We start from the raw sequence: 25,143 nt of genomic DNA on the forward strand, positions 1-25,143 counted from the left end.
CACTTCTGGACGTATATCCAAAAGAACTGAAAGTAGGCTCTCGAAGAGATATTCATCCACCCGTGTTCACAGCAGCATTATTTACAATAGCTAAAACACAGAAGCAACCCAAGTGTCCACTGACCGGTGAGTGGATAAGTAAAATGTGGTACATCATATCTTAAAGAGGAAGGAAGTTCACACACGCTACAACATGGATGAACCTGGAGGACATTATGCAGAGTGAAATAAGCCCGTCACAAAAAGGCAAATACTGTATGATCCCAATTACACGAGGCACTTAATAGTAGTGAAAATCATAGAGACAGAAAATAGTATGGTGGTTGCCAGGGACGGGGAGAGGGGAGCGTGGGGAGTTAGTGTTTAATAAGTACAGAGTTTCAGATTTACAAGATGAAAAGAGTTATGGGGACGGATGATGGTAATGGCTGCTTAAAACTGTAAATGTATTTAATACCACTGAACTGTATACTTAAAAATGGTTAGGATGGTAAATTTTATGTGTATTTTAACACAGTTTATAAAAAAGAATATGTCCACATCCTAACCCCTGGAACCTCAGAATGTGCTCTTATCTGGAATAGACATCTTTACAGACAAAATGAGTTAAGGATCTTGAGATGAGCTCAGCCTATATCCAATGACAGGTGTCCTTATTAGAAGAGGACAGGAGGGAGGGCTTCCCTGGTGGCGCAGTGGTTAAGAATCCGCCTGCCAATGCAGGGGGACACGGGTTCGAGCCCTGGTCCAGGAAGATCCCAGATGCCGCAGAGTAACTAAGCCCGCAAGCCACAACTACTGAGCCTGCGCACCACAACTACTGAAGCCTGCATGCCTATAGCCCATGCTCCGCAAAAAGAGAAGCCACTGCAATGAGAAGCCCACACACCCCAACAAAGAGTAGGCCCCGCTCGCCACAACTAGAGAAAGCCCATGCGCAGCAACGAAGACCTAATGCAGCCAAAGATAAATGATAATAAATAAAGTAAATATTTTTAAAAATCTTATCTATAAAAAAAAAAGAAGAGGACAAGAGGGAGCTCCCTGGTGGCCTGGTGGTTAGGATTCTGGGCTTCCACTGCCGTGGCCCCGGTTCAATCCCTGCTCTGGGAACTGAGATCCTGCAAGTCGAGTGGCATGGCCAAGAAACCAAACAAAAGAACAGACAAAAAAAAAAAAGGAGGACAGGACACAGAGAAACACACAAAGAGAAGGCCATGTGACAACAGAGGCAGAGATGAGTGATGTGTCTACAAGCTAAGGAAGGCCAAGAATTGCCTGCAGCTACCAGGAGAGAGACCTGGGATAGATTCTCCTGCAGAGCCTCCAGAAGGATGTAACCTTCCTGACACCTTGATTTTAGACTCCTGGACTCATGAACTGTGAGACAATAAATTTCAGTTGTTCGAAGCCACCTGGTTTGTGGTACTCCGCTATGGCAGCCCCAGGACACTCATCCAGGGGGCCCTTCCCTGCCCTCCACGTGCTGGGATGAGGGCTGCAGGTCAGGCCCTCCACCCGGGGACCAACAGTCCCACTGCCCACCAAGGACCACGAGACAGCGGAGACTTCAAAGAGATGTTCCTTTTAATAACTGAGTCACCCAGAGCCACGGCCCATGGGCTGAGCCCCTGGACAGGGCTGGTGGCCAGACCCTATCGGCTTCCAGTGGCACCACTCAGCTTTTCTAAAATGAAGCCTGCAGTGGGCTGGCAGTGGGGCCCAGACTGGGAAGATCCCGGCCCACTCGGGTTGTGCGTGGTCCCAGCTGTAGCATCTCGGCACCAGTTACAAAGTGGAATGCTTCTCGAAGGGCACGGTCAGGAGTCGGGCTGCTGCCTCGTCCAGGAACCAGCAAAGTTTCCCAGTGCGGGGCTGGACCAGGGCGGCGGGGAGCGGGTTTTCCTCCTTGTCCTCCAAAATGCGCTGTGTGGAGAGGGCAGGAGCATGGGGCCCTGCCCACACCCCAGCACCCTTGGACCTCTCCTACCCTCAAGAGGTGATATCGCCCATCCCGGATGTCCTAGCTTCAAGCAATCAGGAGGGATGGGGTCTCTTCCTTTTTATCATGTGACTCTTTAATATGGGGGTCAGCACACCTCTTCTACAAAGACCAGAGAGTCACTATTGCGGCTCTGCAGATCACACCCCGTCTCTGTTGCAACTACTCAGCTCTGCTGTTACAGGGCAAAAGCAGCTTTCTAAAGTGCTTGATTTCTTTATTTCAATTGTTTTTTATTTAACAATTAAATATATATGTATATGCATTAAGTGCTACGAATTTACCTCTGAGCAGTTTTGGCCTCATCTCATCCATTTCATTTCATAATTGTTAACTCCTAACTAGCCTGTATTTGCAGTTTTCATCTCCCCTTCAACCCAAGAATTATTGAAATATCCTGGGATCTGGTGCTTTCAGCACAGTGGTGTCTAGGGCCATATTCTATGCCTACAACCTTCTTGGGAAGGGGGCCCTCAGCTGTTACCTTCAGAACAGCTGCCTTGCCTTCTCCAGTTGCCACAAAGATGATAGTTCGAGCTGCATTCAGCACGGGAAGTGTGAGGGTCACGCGCTGTGGAGGTGGCTTCGGGGAGTCGCTGATGGGGGCCACAATCTTCTCCCGCTCCTGGGGAGGGAGGCCCAAGGTAGAGACAGGAGGACAATGTCACTTGACCTCTTGAGTACTCACACATGCCAAGCACTGTCCATCCATCGTTCCATCCCGCCCTACTAATCCTGTGGTACTTGATTTAAGGTTCCTGTTTTAAGGTGGGTGAACTGAGGCTCAGAAGGGTCAAGCCCAGCGGGCATGCCTGTTGGCAGAGGCTGACTCACACCACGCTGTAGGCACCTTCCAGCACTCTGGAAGCCCCAGATGGCAGAGGCTGGGGCTCAGACATGAGCAGGGCCTCGTGGGTGTGCTCACCTGCAGGAGGGGGTGGTCTGGGAAGAGTGAGCAGGTGTGGCCATCGGGACCCACACCCAGAATCAGCAGGTCGAAAACCGGGATGGAGTCCCCTTGGAATGCCTGGGTGAGGAAAGAAGACAGTCCCAAGAAGTTGTGAGGGAAGGGCGCAGAGGACACAAAGAAACAGTTGTCAGAAAAACAGGTCGCTGTAACCCAGTGAGAAATGCTCAGCCTCACCTGCAAAAAAAGGAACTCTAATCTACAAGGTTCCACATTTCACTGTCCACCTGGCTGACAGTGTGGGTATACAACTGTCCCCAAGATTTGAAGACCCAGGCCCACTACCAGGGTGTCAGAGACCAGGCCACCTTTGGGGTCCCCCAGGGCAGGGCTGTGGCCTCTCAGAGGGGGGATCCTCAAAGGGGGCTCTGCAGGGTGAGGCTGGGTCTGCTGACTGCCCCCAGGGAGAATTTCTGCCAGTGCTGAGCACACAGTGCCCCCAGCAGGGCGGCTCTGGCACTCTGGGAGAGGCCATCGGATGGATGAGGTCTTGCTGCAGCTACTCCGAGGGACTCACCTGTCTCAGCTTCTTGGCATAGTCCTCAGCTGCCTCCTCCACGGGCAGCTCGGGGTTAACAGTGATCACCTGGCTGTCGGGGATCGGCAGCCTGGAGAGCAGGTGGGTCTGCAGCAGACGGAGGCACAGTGTCACCAACAGAAACACACAGTTTGTGGTGGCATGGGACCTGCACCTATGACTACCTGGATCCTCCAGGTGAGGACATGACTGTCATTATACCCACTTCCCGTGTGAGTGAGGATCCCAGTGGCATTCTGCCAGGGGTCTTTCAAGTCCATGGTGCTTGGGGGCCTCCTGGCTCCAGCCTGCACCTGTTTGGCCATACCACAGCCCTGTTTCTAAACCCCCAGGGTGGGGAAAGGGGGGTGTGGGATGAATTGGGAGATTGGGATTGACACATACACGCTACTATGTATAAAATAGATAACTAATGAGAACCTACTGTATAGCACAGGGAACTCAGTGCTCTGTGGTGACCTAAATGGGAAGGAAATCTAAAAAAGAGGGGATATATGTGTACTTAGAGCTGATTCACTTTGCTGTGCAGCGGAAACTAACACAACACTGTAAAGCAATTAGACTCCAATAAAAGTAAACAAACAAACAAACAAACCCCCAGGGTCCTTTGGCCTTCAGGATAAAACCTAGCTCCTCTCTGCCCTCCACGAGGCCCTGCTGACCTTCCTGCCTCAGTGGGTACACCAGCTGCTGACTCTGCCTGGGAAACTTACACATCCCTCAAGCTGCCTCGTCTGAGCAGCCACCCCTGCCTGCACCTCCCCCGTAGTGCTGCCTGGTGGCATGACATATAATTGTGAAAAGCACTGATTTGTCTTCTGGGCTGCCACTACGGGGTGAGCGTGCCCAGCACATAGCAGGCACCCCAACCTAGTATGCGTGGGTTTAATGCAGAAGCACCTGGAATCAGGCCTCCCGCAAGGCAGAGGGCTCTAGCCCTCGCCCATGGAGATGAGCCCCAGGGCCTTGGATCTGCCCTGGGATGGATGCTGGCAACCCCCACCTCGGTGCCTCCTTTTAGGCAGGGACTAGCTCAGCTGAGGCAATGCTGAGCTGAACCACAGAGTAAAAGCAGGTAAACAATACAGTTTTTGGAGCAGTGGGGGAAGGCGGCAGGGACATGGGACAAACCCGCCAGACCTTATGGCGCTGACCCCCCTGAATGCTGGCCTGAGTGTGGGCTCTGTGTTGAGGGTAATGGGGAGCCAAGGAGGGTGTGTGAGCTGGGGAGGGGCACGATCAGATCCATCCTTGGAAAGACCTGCTTTGTCCAAGGTCCCCATCTATACACACCCTTGGGGATTGTACTGAGCAAAGCCGGATGGAGTACGGGTGCCCCATTTCTGTCACCTGAGTCCCCTCCTTAGCTGCCCTCCCCCACAGGGTCAGAGCCATTCCCTCCTCCTCAGTTTGGGCTTCCAGGGAGCCCAAGGCTGGGCATCGGTTGGGCAGGTTCCTGGAAGTGGAACTGCTGGTTGATCGGGTGGGCTCTCTCTAAACACTTTGTAGGTGCTGAGGAACCATCACCGGGAACGTGGCCCCAGCTAATCCTCCCAGCCTGGACAGCAGGAGGCCCATAGAACAGGGTGAGCCATTCATGCTTAGAGAGCCCCAAGGTGGCCGGGGTCTATCCTCAAGGAGAGGAATACCTCTGTACCCCTGTACCAGGTCGCTTAGTGGCCCCCCAAATTCATGTCTACCCAGAACCTCAGTTATTTAGAAAGAGGGTCTTTGCAGTTGTCATTAGTTAAGATGAAGTCAGTGCATTAGGATGGGCCCTAAATCCAATGACTGCTGTCCTTATAAGAGGAGGACACAAAGAGAAAATCAGAGAAGATGATGTAGAAACAGAGGTAGAGGTTGGAGTGATGCAGCCACAAGTCAAGAAACGCCTGGAGCCACCAGAAACTGCAAGAGGCAAGGAAGCCTCCTCCCCTAGAGCCTTTGGAGGGAGCATAGCTCTGCTGAAAACACCTTGATTTTGGACTTCTGGCCTCTAGAACTGTGAATCAACGCCTGTTGTTTTAAGCTACCCATTTGGCGGTACTTTGTTACGGCAGGCCCAGGGAACTAATATGATTCCCCTCATGGGGAAACTGGCAGAAGCAAATCCTCGCCCCACGTTTGTTCCCACCGCACAGCTTTTGCCTCTACTCTACCCTCTGTCCCAGCTCCCCACTGGCGGGCTCCTCACACCTTCTGGTCACAGCCCAAACGTCACCTCCTCAGAGCCCCCCAGTGCCCACCATCCTGGCTGAAAGACGCTCCCCCCTCTTCCCTGGCACTTTTAAATTAGGCTCTGGGGGAAGACACACAGGAAAGCAGACTTAAAGGTGGCCCCTGTCCCTGCTATGGGTCCCAGGTGCTATCTGGGGGGCTGGGCCAGGCAGGTTCATACCCCGGCTCCCTCACTGGTTACCAGGTGACTCTCCTCTTTTGGCCTCAGTTTCTCCATCTATGAAATGGAGGTACTAACAGCCCCCGCCTCATAGGCTATTGTGGGGTTTCATGAGATGATGAGATGATGGATAAAGCGCTTGGTAATCAGTAAACCTTCCTGCTTATTACCAAAACAAATAAAACAAACAAAAACCCATCACCTCAAGCTTCTTTGTGAAGAGAACTTAACACATCCAGGACCTGAGCGACCTGAGGCTTCTGGCCAAACCTGCACCTCCCACACTTCCCTGGGTGGGTTTTCCTCCTCCATCCATGGCAAGAAGAGTTGACTGAGACGCGGGGGGCTGGGGGCGAGGCGTAGGCACCCAGCTCAGACCAAAGATCCTCCAAGCCTCAGTTTTCCTGCTTGTAAAACGGTGGGCAGGGGGTCCCCTGATTCTATAGGAGTCTGGGGCCCCAGGCCAAAGATAACCAGTCACGGAGTCATCAGCGCCACAAGCTGTGTGGAGACCACCGAGAACTCGTCCAGGTTACAGACGGGGAATCTGAGGCCCAGGTTCCACACCAGATCCCTCCTAGCTGGCTCTTCCCTAACTGCCTTTGCACGCTATGAGCCTGCGGCGCCTGACCTTCTCTAGGTCCCTGGAACGGACCACTCTGTTTCACCTCCACGCCTTTGCCCATGCCATTCCCTCTACCTGGCTACCGGATAAAGCATCAAGAGAGGCTTCAAGGTCCCCACTTTCCACCCGGGTGGCAGTGGAGGTGCAGCCCAGATGGGACCTCAGGGCACCCAGCAGACCATTCCCGGATCCAGTCCAGATAGAGGCAGAGGGCACGGTGTGACCCTGCAATACCCCCGTAGCCTGGTTCAGGCGGTGGGCGCGGCCTTCTCGAAGTGACCCCCGGTGGCCCCCGTAGCCGGGTTCAGGCAATGGGTGCGGCCCTCTCGACGTGACCCCCGGCGGCCCCCGTAGCTCTCACCCGGTAGAGGCCGTACGTGCTCTCGGCGTGCTCGAAGGGCACGAGCCGCTCGTCGCAGAAGCCCAGCGTCCAGCGCGCGAGGCTGGCGGGCCCGGCGGGGGCAGCGGCGGTGGGCAGCTCGCGGGCCAACATCGAGACGAGGCTGCCGCCTGACAGGCCGAGCGTGAAGCGGGCGCGGGCCCCCGCCAGGCAGCACGCTGCCTGCTGCGCCACCAGTTGTGCCAGCGACGCGCCCAGCTCTTGCGAGCTCGAGAAGACCGAGATGAGGCCGGGGGCCGGCGCGGCCATGGCGACGGCGGCAGCAGGGAGGCGGAAGCCCTCCCGGCAGCCGCCAGTGCGCCTGCGCGAAGCCTGGTCCTGGTACACAGCTCTCGGTGCCTTTGGGCGGCTGCTTGTAGCACATGCGCAGTCCCACGAGTGAAATCCCGGCGGGGTGGGGCAGCCGGTCCGGCGGCGCTCATTGATTCTTTGCGCGCTCATCGAACTCTTTCCTGGGCTGCGGCAGGCGGAGCAGGTGCAGTTGCGCTCAACCTCCCGGTATCAGGGCGGGGCCAGAGAAGGGAGCTCAAAGCTTCCAGGTTCGGGAAGAGCGGGACCTGGGGTCGGGTGGAGGGAGGCGATTTCCTGGAGGAGGGCGCATTTTGGTGGACTTTGCATTCCCGAACTTATGTTTGTCTTGCTGGTATTTGTCGTCTCTCTCTTTAATTAAAATATAGATTTGATGAGGACAAGGATATTTGTTATGTTCACCGAATCCGCCAAGGCCCCCTGAATTATGGCACAGTGTAGGGGCTGAAAATACACTTGTTGAATTTCTCCTGCATATTCTCTCTGGAGACCTCTGTGTCTCTCTGAGGACTCAGAGAGTCCTCCACCCTTGGCTCTTGCCTGGAGAAGCTACCAGACTGAGGCAAATGGGCCTTGGCTGATAAGATAGAATATTCAGGAAATAACATGGGCAGGGAGGACTGGAAGGGGCAGGAGGCCTGGTGGGTCAAGGCACCTGGACCACGTCTCAGAAGCAGAGAGTTCAGGAGAGTGTAGTAAGTGCAATGAGATTTGCATAGGTAGTGCCTCTTTAAAAGAAGTAGCAAGAAAACAATTCCATTTACAGTAGCATCAACAAGAATAAAATGCTTAATAAGTTTAGCAAAAGAGGTGCAAGACTTGTACACTGAAAACTATAAAACTTAGCTGAAAAAAGTTGAAAGATGATCTAAGTCAATGGAAAAACATCCGATGTTCATGGGTTGGAAGATTTCATATTGTTAAGATAGCAACACTCAGCCAATTAGTCTATAGATACAATGCGATCCCTATCAAAATTCTGAGAGCTTTTTTGTAGATATTGACAAGCTGACCCCAAAATTCACATGGAATTGCAAGGACCCCGAATAGCCAACCAATCTGGAAAAAGAACTAAGTTGGAGGACTAACACTTCTTGATTTCAAACTTACTACAAGCTACAGTGACCAAACAGTGTGGTATTGACATAAGGATAGACATATATAGCAATAGAATAGAACTGAGATGGAAAACAGCAACAACAAACTGTATGTCTTTGGTCAGTGGATCTTCAACAAGGGTGCCAGAACCATTCAATGGGAAAAGAATAGTCTTTTCAACAAATGGTGTGACAGTTAGACAGTCACATGCAAAAGAAATGAAGTTGAGGGACTTCCCTGGCGGTCCAGTGGTTAAGACCCTGCTCCCAACGCGGGGGCATGGGTTCGATCCCTGGTCGGGGAACTAAGATCCCACATGCTGCATGGTGCAGGCAAAAAAGAAAATATATTTTTTTAAAAAAGGAATGAAGTTGAACCTTGTAGTAGGCAGAATGATGGTCCCCCCCCCCCTAAGGTGTCCACACTGTAATTCCCGAAACCTGTGAATATGTTAGGTTACTTGGCAGGGGGGAATTAAGGTTGCAGATGGAATTAGGTTGCTAATCAGCTGTCCTTAAAAGAGATTACCTGGATGAGCATAATGTACTCACAGAGGTCACTAAAAATAAAAGAAGGAGGACCAGAGAATTGACAGCATGAAAAAGACTCAACCCACTGTTGCTGGCTTTGAAGATGGAGGAAGAGGCCACGAGCCAAGGAATATTGGTGGTATCTAAATGCTGCACAAGGCAAGGAAATGGATTCTCTCAGAAGCTCCAGAAGGAATGCAGCCCTGCCAAACCTTGATTTTAGTCAAGTAAGATCCATTTCTGACTTCTCACCTTCAAAGCTATAAGTGGCATTATTTTAAGCCATTAAATTGGTGGTGATTTGTTACAGCAGCAGTAGAAAACGAATACAGATCCATACCTCCTGCCATATACAAAAAATTTAAATGGGTCAAAGACCTGAATATCAGAGCTAAAACTAAAAAATTCTTAGAAGAAAACAAATGCAAAAAACCTTTCTGTCCTTGGGTTAGACAATGATTCCAAAAGCACGAGCAACAAAAGACAAATACATAAACTGGACTTCATAAAAATGAAAACCTTGGGACTTCCCTGGTGGCGCAGTGGTTGAGAGTCCGCCTGCCGATGCAGGGGACGCGGGTTCGTGCCCCGGTCCGGGAAGATCCCACATGCTTCAGAGCAGCTGGGCCCGTGAGCCATGGCCACTGAGCCTGCGCGTCCGGAGCCTGTGCTCCGCAACGGGAGAGGCCACAACAGTGAGAGGCCCAAGTACCGCAAAAAAAAAAAAAAAAAAAAAGAAAACCTTCTGTGTTTCAAAGGATACTACCAAAAGAGTGAAAAGACAACCCATGGGATGGGAGAAATTTGCAAATCATATATCTTATAAGGGTTTAGCATACAGAATATATTAAGAACTCTTACAACTCCAAATAGACAACCGAGTTAAAAATTGGGCAAAGGGTCCGAATAGACACTTCTCCAAAGAAGGTATACAAATGGCCAATAAGCACATGAAAAGATGTCCTGTTTATTAGCCCTCAGGGAGATGCAAATCAAAACTACAATGAGGGGCTTCCCTGATGGTGCAGTGGTTGAGTGGGAAGATCCCACATGCCGCGGAGCGGCTGGGCCCGTGAGCCATGGCCGCTGAGCCTGCGCGTCCAGAGCCTGTGCTCCGCAACGAGAGAGGCCACAACAGTGAGAGGCCCGCGTACCGCAAAAAAAAAAAAATAAATAAATAAAATAAAATAAAACTACAATGAGATATCACTTCATACCTACTAGAATGACTACAATAATGAAACAAGTAGGCTGATTAGGGTGTGGGAAATTGGAAACTCACACACTGCTGCTGGTGGGGATATAAAATGATGCAGTCACTTTGGAAAACAGTCTGGCAGTTCCTCAAAAGATTAAACATAGAGTTACCGTGTGACCTAGCACTTCCACACCTAGGTTTATACCCAAGAGAATTCAAGACACGTTCGCACAAAAAACATTTGTGTGAATGGTCACAGCAGCATTACTCACGATAGCCAAAAAGTGGAAATAACTCAGTGTCCATCACCTGCTGAATGGTTAAACAAAATGTGGTCTCTCTTTACAATGGTATATTGTTTGGCCATAAAAAGGAATGAGCTACAACTTGGATGAATCTTAAAAACATATTGAGTGAAATAAGTGAGACGCCAAAGGCCACATATATGATTTCATTTCTATGGAATGTCTAAAACATATCCGTAGAGACAGAAAGTAGTACTTGCCAGAGGCTGGGGAAGGGGAACAGGGAGTGACTTCTAAGGGACATGAGATCTCCTTTTGGGGTGATGAAAATATTCTGGAACTAGACAGAGGGGACAGTTGTATAACCTTGTGAATATACTAGAAGCCACTAAGTTGCACATTTTACATGTTTTTTTATTTTTATTATATTTTAAATTTATTTCATCTTATTTTTATTTTTGGCTGCATTAGGTCTTCATTGCTGTGCGTGGGCTTTCTCTAGTTGCTGCCAGCGGGGGCTACTCTTCGTTGCGGTACGCGGGCTTCTCAGTGCGGTCGCTTCTCCTGTTGTGGAGCACAGGCTTCAGGCACGCGGGCTTCAGTAGTTGTGGAGCACGGGCTTCAGTGGTTGCGGCGCATGGGCTCTGCTGCTCCGCAGCATGTGGGATCCTCCCCGACCAGGACTCGAACCTACATCCCCTGCATTGGCAGGCAGACTCCTAACCACTGCGCCACCAGGGAAGCCCTAAGTTGCACATTTTAAGAGGGTGCATTTTATGGTATATGAATAATAGCTCACTTAAAAAATAAACCAGTGATTCAGGCACATGAGACAGCAGGAGCAAAGGCACTGAGGCCAGACACAGGCTGGAAACAACCATCTGCGGTACAAGGAAAAATGCCTGCAGGATGACAGTGCTAGCCAGAGCCTGGAATCTTCCCCAGAGTGATGGAGACCCTCAAGGGGTGTGGGGCAGGGATTCAGCCTGCAGCCGCCCGTCCTCAGGAAGCTCTTGGCCCTCAACTCTCCTCCTCCATGTGCCCTCTCGGGCAGCTGCTGCTCCTTCCTGGTCCTTCATGCACTTCTCAGCCCCTGCCTCTCACAGTGTACTTGCCAACGCCAGGCTGGGGCGTTTTTCTTCCCACATCACAAATAAAGACATCCCCTCTGTGCACATCCTTCCAGGGCCCCTCCAAAAAGGAGAGGCTCAGGGCACAGCACCTTCGGATCCTAGCTCTCTTCCTGATTTACCGAGGGTCCCGGGGGCAAGTCACAGAGCTTCTCATTTGGTATAAAAAATACAGAGCTATCAAGCCACGAGAAGGCATAGAGGAACATCAAATGCATCTTGCTGAGAAGCCAGTCTGAAAAGGTTACACATCGTGTGATTCCAAGTCCATGACACTCTGGAAAAGGCAAAACTGTGGAGACAGTAAAAAGATCAGGGGTTGGGGTAGGAGGAATGAAGAGATGGAACATGGGAATTTTAGGGCAAGAGAAACTATTCTTTGTGATACTGTAACAGTGGATGCATGTCTTTATGCAATTGTTGAAACCCACAGAATGTATAACAAAGCGAGCCCTAATGTAAACTGCGGACTTGGCTTAATAATAACGTATCTACATTAGCTCATCAAGTGTGACAAATGTAGCCCACTAATGCCAGATGTTAATTATAGCGCAAACAGTGGCGCAGAGGTGAGAGGGTATATGGGAACTCTGTATTTTCCACTCATTTTCCTGTAAACCTAAAACTGCCCTAATAAGTAAAATCTATTAATTTTATTATTTTTAATAAGTTTATTTATTTTTGGCTGCGTTGGGTCTTCGTTGCTGCGCTCGGGCTTTCTCTAGTTGCAGCGAGCCGTGGCTACCCTTCATTGCGGTGCACAGGCTTCTCATTGTGGTGGCGTCTCTTGCTGCGGAGCACGGGCTCTAGAGCGCAGCCTCAGTAGTTGTGGCGCACGGGCTTAGTTGCTCTGCGGCATGTGGGATCTTCCCGAACCAGGGATTGAACCCGTGTTGCCTGCATTGGTAGGCAGATTCTTAACCATTACGCCACCAGGGAAGTCCCCTATTAAAAAGCAAACAAACGCAGACCCTGATCCTAAGAGACATCAGGATTATTTTCTTGCTGGTCTGGAGAGAACTTCTTACACTGCTGAAACTAGCGTCACAGGCTTTGCAATGAGAAAGGTCCCCACTGGGCCAGTTTCTCACCAGAGCCCCTGACAATGAGTTCATTCCCCTCCCTGTGCCTTCAGTTTCCTCATCGGTACAACGGGGACCATGATGATACCTTTGGAGGTGGTTGGATGTCTGAAGGGATGTTACCCAGAATACACTTGCTTATCAACACACCAGGGAAGCTCCATCCCCACCAGCACCAGATCCTTCTCCCACCCTCACTGGGCATCTCAGAGGCTATACCTTACATCCCCCTCTTTGCAGTGTGGGCAGCCAAGGACCAGCTCCACACATCAATGGTTCATCCATCTTTGAGCTGGCCAAGGACTCATCCACCCCCCATCCAACCCCAGGGTCGCCCCCTGGGTGCTCCCTGCTAGCAAATGCTCCGTTGTCATAAGACTTTCTTCCTCTGTCCCTTGAAATGGAGACGAGACAGACATTATAATTCTGGAGGGGGGACAGCTGATGGTGGGAGCTGAGAGTATGAACTCTGGAGCTCAATGTCCTGGGTTCAAATCCCATCTCAGGCAGCTACCCTTGCAGGCTCAGTGGTTCTCGCCCAGAGCTATGGCCTTACGTGCTGACCCCACACACAGAGGGGCTCCCTTCCTGGGGCAGCCGGACATGCCAGGACACACCCTCTGTCCCCGGCCATCCTGTGCACCTGCCGGAACCCAAGGCAGATAGGCTGTCCCTCTCCCGGGACCACCAAGGTCAGCACGGGGCTATGGGAGGACCCGGAGGCTGCAGGGAGGTGGCAAGAACGCTAACCCATGTGCCCCCCCCCCGCCCCCCATCCCCAGACCGCTGAAGCCTTGCAGGTTGGAGAAGAGGCAACAGGAGCTGTAAGTAAAGGCTGAGTGTGTTTTGCTCATGTCTGGTGACTGTGTGTTCCCCGGTGAGAGGCCTAAAACTGACAGGGTTCTGGGCCACGTGGGGACAAACGGTGAGTGACTGAGTTCCCATCAGGCACCAGACACTCTGCAGGTTTATTTCTTAAATTCAGCTAGGAAACAAAATCTCAGTGCTTAGAAAGGCCCGTGCAAAACAGCATGGGGTCACCTGCTACTGGCCTTTATGTTCTAGGTGCGGGACGGTGCTGCCGGAGGCAGGGACAGAGGGGCAGTTTGGGTGGCAGGCCCCAACGGTGGGTGTCCAGGCTGAGCCATCGACGAAGCTGATGGGGATGTCCGAGCCATCCTGGCAGGGTTGTCTCAGGATGTCACCAACCCAGGGTCCGAGCTGTCACCAGCAAGGCTAGCGGGATGTTCAATAGGCTGGAACGCCTGAGGCCCAAGAGGCCATCTCAGACGTCACCCCTGGCCTGGAGGCTTCTCCCAACTCCACTGCTGCCACTCCCGTGTGTCCCTCCAGCAGCCACACCAGGTAGGATCCCCAAGAGGCCTCTGCCAGGGTGAGCGTCTGAGCAGTGGGCTGGGCAGCCACCCAGAGCCATCTTCAGGGCCCCTCCAGCAGAAGCTCCGTGGAGACGCCTGACAGGGACATCTGGGCAGGGGAAACATCCAAGTGGTCACAGTCAGTTCCAGAAGTTTCTGGGGTATCAGGAAGGGCAGGCAAGGCAAGGGAGACCCACCAGGGATAGGAAGTGCAAAAGGCAATTGGTCCGGCCAGGGAGAAATTTCCTGTTGACCTGCACCCCTGGCCGAGGCCCCCCTGCTCCCGGGCTGGCCAGGCAGACACCCCCGGCTCCTCAGTTCAGCAAGGAGAGTGGAGGGCCTGCCTGGAGCTCATGCAGTGCTACAACGTCCAGGAATCTAGCAGCCTAGGGAGGTCTGGGCTGGGTGGGCCTTGTTAAGGCACAGCTGAGAGGGAGGTGGAGAGGCCCCACTCGGGTTTACCACCCAGTGGGGAGGACCCGCGGAGGCCCCCAAGGCAGCTGGGCCTCCGCACAGACCCCAGCTCCCAGGAAATGTCTGTTCTACTTTCGGCAGGAAGAGGGCAGGGGAGGAAAGATGGAGGAGAGAGGTGAGGGCAGTCAGGGACAGGAGGGAGGCCGAGAAGCAGGGCGCAGAGACAGACACACACACAGACACAGGAGTGGAGGACAGGCAGGGGGCAACCAGAGGGGGAGAGGAGGAGGGTGAAGGCGGGAAATACAGGCTCCTCCTGGGATCCAGTTTCTCTGCCCCCAGGACAGGGCAGGGCTGTCTGGCTCAAGCCCCCCTCGCTTGCTGGGCCTGGTGCAAAGTCTCTGGTGGGCCGAGGAAGAGCGTCAGAGGGAGAAGGCGCCCGAACAGATGCGGGTGTAGACACCCTGATCCAGAGGCAGGTAGTGGCCCTGCTTCAGGTCCAGGAAGAAGAGCCGGTCTGAGGTCTGGCGTGGGTCGAAGCCCTCGTGCTGCAGCCTCGTCTTCTGAATCTTGAAGGTGCCTGTGGGGATGGGGGTGGGGGTGGAAGTGGGGGTGGGATGGGGACTCGGCAGGGGGGGTCCCAGGAATCCCCCCTCCCTCAACTCGCCATCCTGTCCTGCACCTCCAGGCCTCTGAAGAGGCCTCTGCTAGGAACATTCTTCCCCATTTTGCCTGCCTGACTCCCCCCTGGCCTTTGGATCTCAGCTTCATGCCCTCTCCTCCAGGGAGGCCTCCCTGACCACCCTCATCATGGCCTGAAACTCTGTGTACCCCCTGCCTGGTCACGTGCCAACCCCCCACAAGACCAAGAAGGTGACAGGGCTGGCTCTGTCACACAGTAGGTCAGGAGTCAGCAACTTATAGGCCCATGGCCCACCCCACGGGCCAGATTCGGCCCACCATTTGAGGTGGGCCACGCCCATTCACGTACACACTGTTTACTATTGCTTTTGCCCTACAGCTGCAGAGCTGAATTATTGCTGCAGAGGCTGTGGCCCACAACTGAAAATATCTACCATCTGGGACTTTAAGAAAAAGTTTGCACTCCCTGCGGTAGACTATTAAAGAAGGGTTTTGTGAAAGACAGGGTTAGGGTTGGTAGAAAAAAATGGAGGGAGAATCCCTGTGTGCTCTAGAGTTGGGAAAGTTTTTTTCCTTTCAAATGAAACTTCAAAAGCACAAACCTGTGTGCATTGGTGGCAGAGTGGTGAGCAGAGCTGCCTTCCAAAAGCACAAACCACAAAATTGAAAAAGCAGAGGCGGTAGTGGTGGTGGTGTTTAAGTTTGTATCAAAATTAGAGGCTTCTTTTCAATAAAGGGAACCATGGACAGAGTTAAGAGTTTCCAAAACAGAAGAGATGTAGAAGGTCTGAAACCACTATGGAATTAACATCTAGACTATTACGGGAAATTTCCGTAAATCACAAAGAAAGATGAGGCAATACAAAGACGGGTCAAAGATACGAAGGGTGATTTACAGCAGAGGAAACCTCAGAGGTGTGAGACGATTTGCTCAAATTTCCTAGTCATCAGAAAAAATGCTGAATATAAAGAAATGCACCCAATACTGCAGGATACCCAGTGGGAGTGCGAGTGAGAAACAGAAAGAAATAAGTATGTAAATAAAACAAGAAAAGGGCTTGGCCCACAGTGCCGGCTGGCCATGAACCATTACGTCGGGCCTGGCACAGGGACTGAACTAGGACAAATAAGTAAATGACTGAGGAACTAAAAGACAGATGGATACACGAAGAGACAGGGGGCCGCACCTGTGGTGTCCACCTGGGGCAGGAGGCGCAGGAAGATGGGCCGTGCGTAGGGTGCCAGCACCTTCTGCAGCTCCTGGTACAGGGCATTGGGGCTCAGCTGGCCGTGGGGGTCCGCAATTGCCGCCATGCCTGCTTTGCCCTCCACCCCTGGAGACAGAGGTTTGGCTGAGACCACCACCCTTCGCCCCTCCATGGGACCAGATCCACCCTCCAACGGTGGCCCCTGGCTTCTGACCTCCAGTCCCTTCCACCTGGAATAATGCTCGCCAAAGCAGCAAACATTTTATGGAGCTCCTGCTGCACTCCCTGCAGCCCTGAGCCACGGCTGATTTCATGAGCCCATTTTCTGGATGAGGAAACTGAGGCTCAACATCAGGCATGAGGAGAGATTCCAGACCCAGGCCGCCACCCTGTCGGGTGCAGTTGTCCAGGTTGTGCACTGCTTTAGGTCCTGCCTACAAGGGTACCTGTACCTCCAAGCTCCTCCTGGCTGGGCTCCTCCAGGGCTGCTCCCAGGACCCTAGAACCACCCCCGGAGCCCCCAGCTTGCCTGGCACGGCCACCCCGTACACGGCCACGTCTGTCTGGCCCAGCAGGCGACTCAGCACGCCCTCCACCTCAGTGGTGGAGACGTTCTCCCCACGCCAGCGGAAGGTGTCCCCGCTGCGGTCCCGGAAGTACATATAGCCCAGCTCGTCCATCACCAGCACGTCGCCTGGCAGAGAGGAGAGGGGGAGGTAAGACGGCGACCTGCCATCCCTACGGCCGGCCCCCAGGGTCTGCACACCTGAGAGGTAGGCGCTGTCCCCCTTGCGGAAGACGCTGTGGGTGATCTTCCTGCTCGTGGCACTCTCGCTGATGTAACCATCGAAGCGACGCAGAGGGTCTTGCTGGTTGATCTGGCCCACGAGGAGGCCGGGCTCCCCTAGGGAGGAGGCGGCGCTCGGGCTGTGCTGGGCGGGCAGGAGGCGGGGGGCCCCGGCTCCCCGGGGGACTGGGCGGGACCCTGCTCACCGGCCTGGCATGGGATGCAGAGGCCCTGGGCATCCCGCAGTAGTTCCATGGTGTCCTCATTGACCTTCACCAGTCGGATGGGGTACACATTGGGCAGGATGCGGCTGTTGAAGCCACAGGAGCCGACCTGGGATGCGGCCAGCCGAGTCAACGAGGAGCCCCGGGGTGACACAGTGTCCTCCCCACACACACACACACCCTGCCTCTCCTGCCCCAGGGCCTGGAATTAGCACGCCCTAGTGTCACCCAACTCTGTGACCTTGGATGATCTGAGAGAGGGGGGTATTAAGTGCAGCATCCTGCCAGGAATCGTGCCCCCCTCTCCCACCTTCCCAGCCTCCCTTGCAGTCATGTGAGGAGACCTGCCAGTCGGCCACCACTTCCTGGTCCTTAAAACTTTCCAGGCTGGCAGGAAGTGGATGGCCAAAGTGATCCTGAAGCCACGTAGGGACACTGGCAGAGCTTCTGCCCGCTGCCCACTGCATGTCACCCTGCCTGGCTCAGTGCTATGAGCAGAAAGGCCTAATGGGTTTCTGCCGCTGCACACGGTTGGGTGTATTTGTCAGAGCGGCAACCTCTGCTGGTACGGCCAGAGTGTGCTCTGGGGCTGTCCGTTCAACAGACGTGCGTGGTGGGGACTGTGCCTTGTCCTCAGGTGCTGGGGACCCAGCAGCGAGAGACAGAAAGAACCCCTGCCCCCTAGGGCGATGTATTATTCTTCTCGTTCTCTGTTCCTGACTTTGGATGGCTTAATAAGGGAGAAGGAGGGTCCTGAGAGGGCAGAGTGGAGATAATAATTATTAATCATAAAAGCATCTGTTTGCAGAGTGCCTACTGCACGGGAAAGGGGTGCTGTGCTGAGCTCGTGATGTTGGGTGATTAGAACAAACCTGATAAGTTGTTAACCCCATTTACAGAGAAGGAAACGAAGACCCAAGGAGTCTGAGTGACTTGCCCAGTAGGAGGAGATCAGCACCCCATTTCTGGCCCTGGACCCCCCAGAGCCTTGCTCTCCCCTGCCACCTCCACTGCTACAAATTGAGGCTCAGAAAGGCTGAGGTGATTGCCCAGGGCAACACAGTCACGCTGTGAATTTGAACTCAGGGGCGACAGTCACATGACTGGACAAGCCAGAAGAAAGCATTCGAGTGCCCTGGCCGAACTGCCCACCACAATCCAGGCTGTTCTTTGGGGACACGGGGCCGGCGAGGCATAGGTAGCAGCGATCCCTGAACCCCGAGACCTGCCCGGGCCGGGCCGCCCCGCCCGCGCCCACCTTCCCGTCCATGTTGGCGATGCTGCAGTTGCACTCGGTGGCTCCGTAGAACTCGCCGACCTGGCGCACGCCGAAGCGCTCCGTGAACTCCTCCCAGATGGCTGGCCGCAACCCGTTGCCCACCGCCAGGCGCACGCGGTGCCGCCCTTCTGCCTCGCTCACCGGCTGTTTCAGCAGGTAGCGGCAGATCTCCCCGATGTACTGCACCACCTAGGTGGGTGGGAAGTGAGCAGTGAGCGCCTGCGCTGGAGCAGAGAGGAGCCGGCTGGGGGTGGAGGCTGCCGCGGGCCAGAGACCCCCAGACCCAGCGATCTCCCCCACTCCAACCTGGAAGCTAGGAACAAAACGGCCTTAAAGATGATAATAGCAAGGAAACAGACCAGGCCTATCCATTCCCTCAATCCCCAACACTCCTTCCATCTGAGTGGATGCATCGCGTCCCCCATGCCCCTCCAGCGGTCCCTCTATCCCCTCCGCTGCTTTCTGGGGACACCACGTGTGGTGCACGCAGGCAGGAAGGTGAGCCGTGGCGTTGACACTCCACAGGGCAACCCTCAGCCCAGAGGCGATGTGCTCTACACTGTTCCCTAGAGCCCCAACCATCTGAGCTCGGGGTGCCCACAGTCCTGATCCTGGGGTGGAACCACTCTCAGATGCATGCTCTTCGCTGCCTCCCTGAAGTCACAGCAGGGACCCAGCCCCAGTTGCCCATGGAGTCACCTACTCACTGCCCCCCGCCACCCCGCACTACCCCCTGGGCTCCTTCTCTCCCTGTCTTGTGGCTCCACCCCCTGGCGTCAAGTCCCAGATACCCCAGGTGCCCTTGAGTCCTCATCTCCAGGACGGCTTCTTAATGATACCCTCCCCATTTTACAGATGGAGAAACTGAGGTTCACAGACAGTAAGTAACCACCAAGGCTGATAATGTGGTAAAATTTGTTATGCATCTGGGCATCCTGGCTCCAGAGTCTCAATGAAGCAGTTACATGTTCAGAATTAACCACCATGGCAATCAGTACAGCTTCAAAGTACTCACTAGATGAAGTACAAAATTCGACCTGTGATCAATTCCATGTGACCCTGCTGCCCTCACTGCCCCCCGTCCTTCTAACTCCTATGCTCACTCGGCTCTGCCACGTGGGTCTCCTCCTCAGGGCCTTTGCACATACTGTGCCCTCTGCCTAGAACAATCTTCCCCCAGATGCACCTGGGTCCTCAGGTCTCGGCTCAAATGTCACCGTGACTGAGAGGTATTCCTTGAGCAGGACTTAATAAGTATCTGATAAATACGAATGCACTGAGCACTCACTACCAGCCAAGCAGAGAGCTCATCTGTTTCATCTTCCTGAGACTTCATGTTGGAGAGGAAGGTACTGAGACCCAGAGAGGGGACACAGGTGGCCCAAGATCACCTGCTGCTGACCAGGAAGCAAGCCCCAGGCAAGGCAAGATCAGAGACCCTGATGGTTTCTCTCCCTCTGCCCCCAGGCTCCCTCATGTGCTTTGGGTGTGGCCCAGCCCACCCCATCTCCAGGATAGAACAAGTCATACGGCCTGGCCAATCATTCCAGTCCATCCCCAGACACTGATTGGTTCAAGGATAAGCATGTGACCACAGCTAAGCCAATGAGAATCAGCCCTGAGACTTTTAATGGACTGGTGGGAAGACAGGCTCTTTCTCAACTAGAACTGCAGGGAACACTCCTGGAGAAGCAGGGCTGGGAAGGAAGCCACCCACTAAGGAAAGAAGAAAACAAGAGGAAGAGGAAAACAATAAAGAGAGAGAGAGAGAGGCCTTCCTTGATCAAGGTGTGCCTGAAGCTGTCCACCATGTGGCCTCCTCGGTTCCATAAGCTAATAAATCCCTTTCCTCAAGAAAGCCAGAATTTAGGTTAGGGCTGGGTTTAGGGTTTTGGTTTTACCTGTCAACTGACAAAGTCCTGCCTAAATACATAGCTGCCCTCCAGACCATCACAGGTAGACACAGCCACACTCTGAGCGGCTCGCAGATGTCCTCTTCAGAAACCAGGCTGGGGAAGGGACAACACAGCCACAGTTGAGGCAGCTGAAGGTTTCAATGACCCTGTGGCCCTGAGGCCACATCTGCATACTGAGAGCCAGACAGCTGATCTTTACTCTGGCCTGGACCCTCGGACAGACCCAGGGCTGAAGGGAAGACAACTCAGGTCAGCTCAGAGAGGCAGACACCAGGTGCCCCAGCCAACACCTTCTGCCTGCAGGGCAGCACCTGGAAAGAAGCTGGCAGTGAATTGTCAACCTGGGACCCCCCACTACAACTCCCGAGTCAGGGTGACCTCGTACACCAAATGTACACACCCAAGTGGGTATGGGGAGACACAGGAGCTATACACCCATGGATGGATGATGGGTTGACTTACCTGTCGCCTGCCCATCTGCTTTATGCACTAAAAAAGGGGAGTTCTAGATCACAGCCTGCTGCCTCCCATGAGGATGGCTGGGCAGTTGATCTGGGCCATGCCCACTGCTGCAAATAAAACAGCCACGCAGTTTCCCCCATCCTATAGCCAGCCATGAGATGGGATTTCTAAACCCAAACGCACGCTCTTAAGTCTTTTTGGCATCCTTGTTAAACTTGACCTTTGAGGATTCCATCCTCTACTCCTTAAAGAGCCCCTCAGTGCCTTCTCTTGGTCACAGAAATACCCCTTCAAGGAAACAGAATGGAATTTCAGGGGCCTGGAGACAGTGAACAAAGCCCGATGCAACACAGCATGTCAAAGACAAAGAGAGGGACCGCCAGACACCACAGGCCTCCTCGTGGAGGACATGACATCACCCACAGGGAACCCTTGCCAAAAAAGCAGAACTTGAAGCGATCAAATATCTAGATCAGTGGTTCTCAACCACAGTCAAGACACCTGACAATGTCTGGAAACGTTTTTAATTATCACAGCTGCGAGGTGCGGTGCTAGTGGCATCCAGTGATTTTAGGCCAGAAATGCTGTTAAATAACCTACAGTGCACAGGACAGTCCTCACCACAGAGAATGACGCAGCTCCAAAGCCACACTGCTGTGGTTGAGAGATGCTGTGCTTCCACTACGGAGAACAGTATAGAGATTCCTCAAAAAACTAAACATAGGGCTTCCCTGGTGGCGCAGTGGTTGAGAGTCCGCCTGCCAATGCAGGGGACACGGGTTCGTGCCCCGGTCTTAGAAGATCCCACATGCCGCGGAGCGGCTGGGCCCGTGAACCATGGCCGCTGAGCCTGTGCGTCCGGAGCCTGTGCTCCGCAACGGGAGAGGCCACAACAGTGAGAGGCCCGTGTACCACAAAAAAAAAAAAAAAAAAAAAAAACTAAACATAGCGTTACCATGTGATCCTGCAATCCAACTCCTGGGCATATATCTGGACAAAACTCTTCACTTGAAAAGATACATGCACCCCAATGTTCATAGCAGCACTATTTACAGTAGCCAAAACACGGAAGCAACCTAAATGTCCACTGACAGAGAAATGGATAAAGAAGATGTGGTACATATATATACAATGGGATATTACTCAGCCATAAAAAAGAATGAAATAATGCCATTTACAGCAACATGGACCGACCTAGAGATTATCATATAAAAAAACTAAGTCAAACAGAGAAAGACAAGTATCATATGATATCATGTCTATGTGGAATCTTTAAAAATGATAGAAATGGGGCTTCCCTGGTGGCGCAGTGGTTGAGAGTCTGCCTGCCGATGCAGGGGACACGGGTTCGTGCCCCGGTCCGGGAAGATCCCACATGCCACGGAGCGGCTGGGCCCGTGAGCCATGGCCGCTGAGCTCGCGCGTCTGGAGCCTCTGCTCCACAGCAGGCGAGGCCACAACTGTGAGAGGCCCGCGTACCGCCAAAAAAAAAATGATAGAAATGAACTTGTTTATGAAACAGAAATAGACTCACAAACTTAAGTTTACCAAAGGGGATGGGTGGGAGAGATAAATTAGGAGTCTGGGATTAACATATATACACTACTATATATAAAATAAACAACAGGACCTACTGTATAGCACAGGGAACTATATTCAATATCTTGTAATAATCTATAATGGAAAATGGAAAATAATCTGAAAAAGAATATATATGTATATAAAATGTTTATATATATATATATATATATATATATATAACTGAATCACCTTGCTGTATACCTGAAACTAACATTGTATAAATTAACTATATGTCAATTTTAAAAAGTAGTTAAACAAAAATACCCACTACGCTTGACCCTACTCCCAAGGTACAGGAGGTGCCAGGGAGAGAGAAGCATGTCAAAGGACCTCCCAGCAATACCCAGACTGGGAAAACACTACAGGCCAAACTTCATTTCTTCAATAAATAAATTACAAGGAGGGGTGGGAGGAGAATGAGGGAGAGACAAGGGGCACCTACAGATGAAAGGATTCTTATAGGAAACATCAACTAGTTGCAATGTGTGGGTCTTACCTAAACACTGATTTTTTTTAAAAATACAGAAACAACCCCCCCCCCCATATTTTGACATGGTAGAAACACTGGGGATCAGGCCACTGTCCGGATTCCTGATAATTGAGAAATCACTGGCACTTTTTGGCTGGGATAATGATACTGAGGTTATGTGTTTGTGGGGTTTTTTCCTTCTTTCTGACTCTATCTTTTATTGGGGTAAAATACACACAATATAAAATGTACCATCTTAGCCATTTCTTTTCCATCTTAGCCATTTTTAAGGGTACAGTTCAGTGTATTAAATACATTCACATTGTTGAGCAGCCATCACCACTATCCATCCCCATAAATTTTTTTTTTTTTTTTTTTGGCCACACCACGTGACTTCTGAGATTTTTAGTTCCCTGACCAGGGATAGAACCCGGTCCCTCAGCAGTGAGAGTGCCGGGGCCTAACCACTAGACTGCCAGGGAATTCCCCCCAAAAAATATTTTTACCTTGTAAATCTGAAACTCTATACCCAGTAAACACTAACTCCCCATTCCCCCCTCCCCTGGCCTTGGCAACTACCATCCTACTTTCTGTCTATGATTTTAGCTACTGTGAGTACCCAATATAAGTGGAATCATGCAGTATTTGTCTTTTTGCAATTGGCTTATTTCATTCAGCATAATGTCCTCAATGGTCATCCATGTTGTAGCCTGTGTCAGAACTTCCTTCCTTTTTAAGGCTGAATAATATTCCACTGTAGGGATGAACCACATTTTGCTTATCCATTCATTCTGTTGCTGAACACTTGGATTGCTTCCATGTTTTATTTATTGTGAATAATCTGCTATGAACATGGGTGTACAAATATCCTTTGAGACCCTGCTTTCAAATCTTTTGTTTCATTTTTTTTTAATTAATTTATTTATTTATTTTTGGCTGTGTTGGGTCTTTGTTGCTGTGTGGGGGCTTTCTCTAGTTGCGGTGAGCGGGGGCTACTCTTTGTTGCAGTGCACGGGCTCCTCATTGCGGTGGCTTCTCTTGTTATGGAGCATGGGCTCTAGGCACGCGGGCTTCAGTAGTTGTGGCACGCAGGTTCAGTAGCTGTGGCTCCCGGGCTCTAGAGCGCAGGCTCAGTAGTTGTGGTGCACGGGCTTAGTTGCCCCATGGCATGTGGGAGCTTCCCGAACCAGGGATCGAACCCGTGTCCCCTGCATTGGCAGGCGGATTCTTAACCACTGCGCCACCAGGGAAGTCCCAAATCTTTTGTTTTAAAATCAGCCCTCACCAGACACAAAAGGCCACACAGAGATCCCATTTATAAGAAATGTCCAGAACAGGCAAACCCATAGAGACAGAAAGCAGATTCATTGCCAGGGGCTGGGGGAAGGGGAACGGGGAATGACTGCCAGTGGGGACAGCATGTTCTTTTGGGGGTGATGGAAATGTTCTGGAACTACATAGAGGTGGTGACTGTACAACACTGTAAATGGACTAAGTGCCACTGAAGCGTCCACTTTAAAACAGCTAATCTTGGGGACTTCCCTGGCGATCCAGTGGTTAAGACTCCGCCCTTCCACTGCAGCGGGCACGGGTTCCATCCCCCGCATGCCGTTAGGCGTGGCCAAAAAATAAATAAATAAATAAATAAAACTAAATAGTTCAAAAATTGAAAACAAACCAAAAAAAGCTAATCTTACATGAATTTCACCTCAATTGAAAAAAAAAAAAAAGACCAATCCTCAGCTTTCAGAGGTTTTACTGACATATCTATGCAGGAAACACGCTGCTATCTGGGGCTGCTTCACAACAACACAGAAGGAGGGACGTGCTGGGGGCGTGGAAGGGGCAGGAGAGGGTATCTGATGTCCTCTGGAGCCGAGTGATGGATACCTGGGAATCCCCTAAACTTTTCTGTCCACATTTACGTATATTTGCAACTCTCAAGAGTTAAGTTAATAAACAGACTGTCTTCTATTTCAAGATTCAGATTAGCAGTTTTCCCCAGACCACCCCCCACCACCCCAAGCAGAACATAAAATCCTCAAAAGCACAGCAGGGCAGAGTCATCGCCCCGAGAGATCCCCCAGGATGCCCGGCCCAGAGCCCCCACCCTGTCCAGCTGTGTGATCTGGGCAAGTGGCTGAACGTCTCTGGGCCCCACCTGTTCAAGGTGGGGTCAGCACCTGCCAATTTGCCAGTCCCTGGACACACCCCCTTCCCTCCCCTCCTCACTCCTTCTTCCACCTGGAGGAAGGTACTAGGC

At 52.2% G+C, this 25,143-nt stretch overlaps 2 protein-coding genes across 2 annotated transcripts in view; both read right to left on the bottom strand.

Annotated features, from left to right (window-relative positions):
- Nucleotides 1-1,575: 1,575 nt before the first annotated feature.
- PGLS (6-phosphogluconolactonase) lies at nucleotides 1,576-7,206 on the bottom strand. The gene is made up of 5 exons (XM_082835383.1): nucleotides 6,892-7,206; nucleotides 3,487-3,594; nucleotides 2,928-3,029; nucleotides 2,487-2,627; nucleotides 1,576-1,926 (listed from the first exon to the last, which is right to left on the bottom strand). Exons 1-5 carry the CDS (start codon nucleotides 7,177-7,179, stop codon nucleotides 1,789-1,791), a joined length of 777 nt encoding a protein of 258 aa, XP_082691509.1. The 5' UTR covers nucleotides 7,180-7,206; the 3' UTR covers nucleotides 1,576-1,788.
- A 7,523-nt stretch (nucleotides 7,207-14,729) lies between these two features.
- SLC27A1 (solute carrier family 27 member 1) overlaps nucleotides 14,730-25,143 on the bottom strand; it is a 28,615-nt gene continuing 18,201 nt past the window's right edge. The window contains exons 8-13 of the mRNA XM_082835625.1: nucleotides 18,432-18,641; nucleotides 17,156-17,282; nucleotides 16,929-17,066; nucleotides 16,692-16,856; nucleotides 16,142-16,288; nucleotides 14,730-14,892 (exon numbers count right to left, since the gene is read on the bottom strand). Of these exons, the coding sequence (XP_082691751.1) occupies nucleotides 14,735-14,892; nucleotides 16,142-16,288; nucleotides 16,692-16,856; nucleotides 16,929-17,066; nucleotides 17,156-17,282; nucleotides 18,432-18,641 (945 nt within the window). The 3' untranslated portion in view covers nucleotides 14,730-14,734. The remainder of the gene's footprint in view (nucleotides 14,893-16,141; nucleotides 16,289-16,691; nucleotides 16,857-16,928; nucleotides 17,067-17,155; nucleotides 17,283-18,431; nucleotides 18,642-25,143) is intronic.

This window comes from Leucopleurus acutus (genome assembly GCF_964270905.1).
Source record: "Leucopleurus acutus genome assembly, chromosome: 3".
NCBI lineage: Eukaryota > Metazoa > Chordata > Mammalia > Artiodactyla > Delphinidae > Leucopleurus > Leucopleurus acutus.

What these genes read in the sequence shown, in the direction of transcription:
- PGLS (XM_082835383.1), bottom strand. Translation starts at nt 7,179, where the DNA reads ATGGCCGCGCCGGCCCCCGGCCTCATCTCGGTCTTCTCGAGCTCGCAA. An exon ending in GCACGTACGGCCTCTACCGG is followed by an intron (nt 3,595 to 6,891) that starts GTGAGAGCTACG and finishes CGTCTGCTGCAG; the next exon opens with ACCCACCTGCTCTCCAGGCT. An exon ending in GCAAGGCAGCTGTTCTGAAG is followed by an intron (nt 1,927 to 2,486) that starts GTAACAGCTGAG and finishes CTCTCCACACAG; the next exon opens with CGCATTTTGGAGGACAAGGA.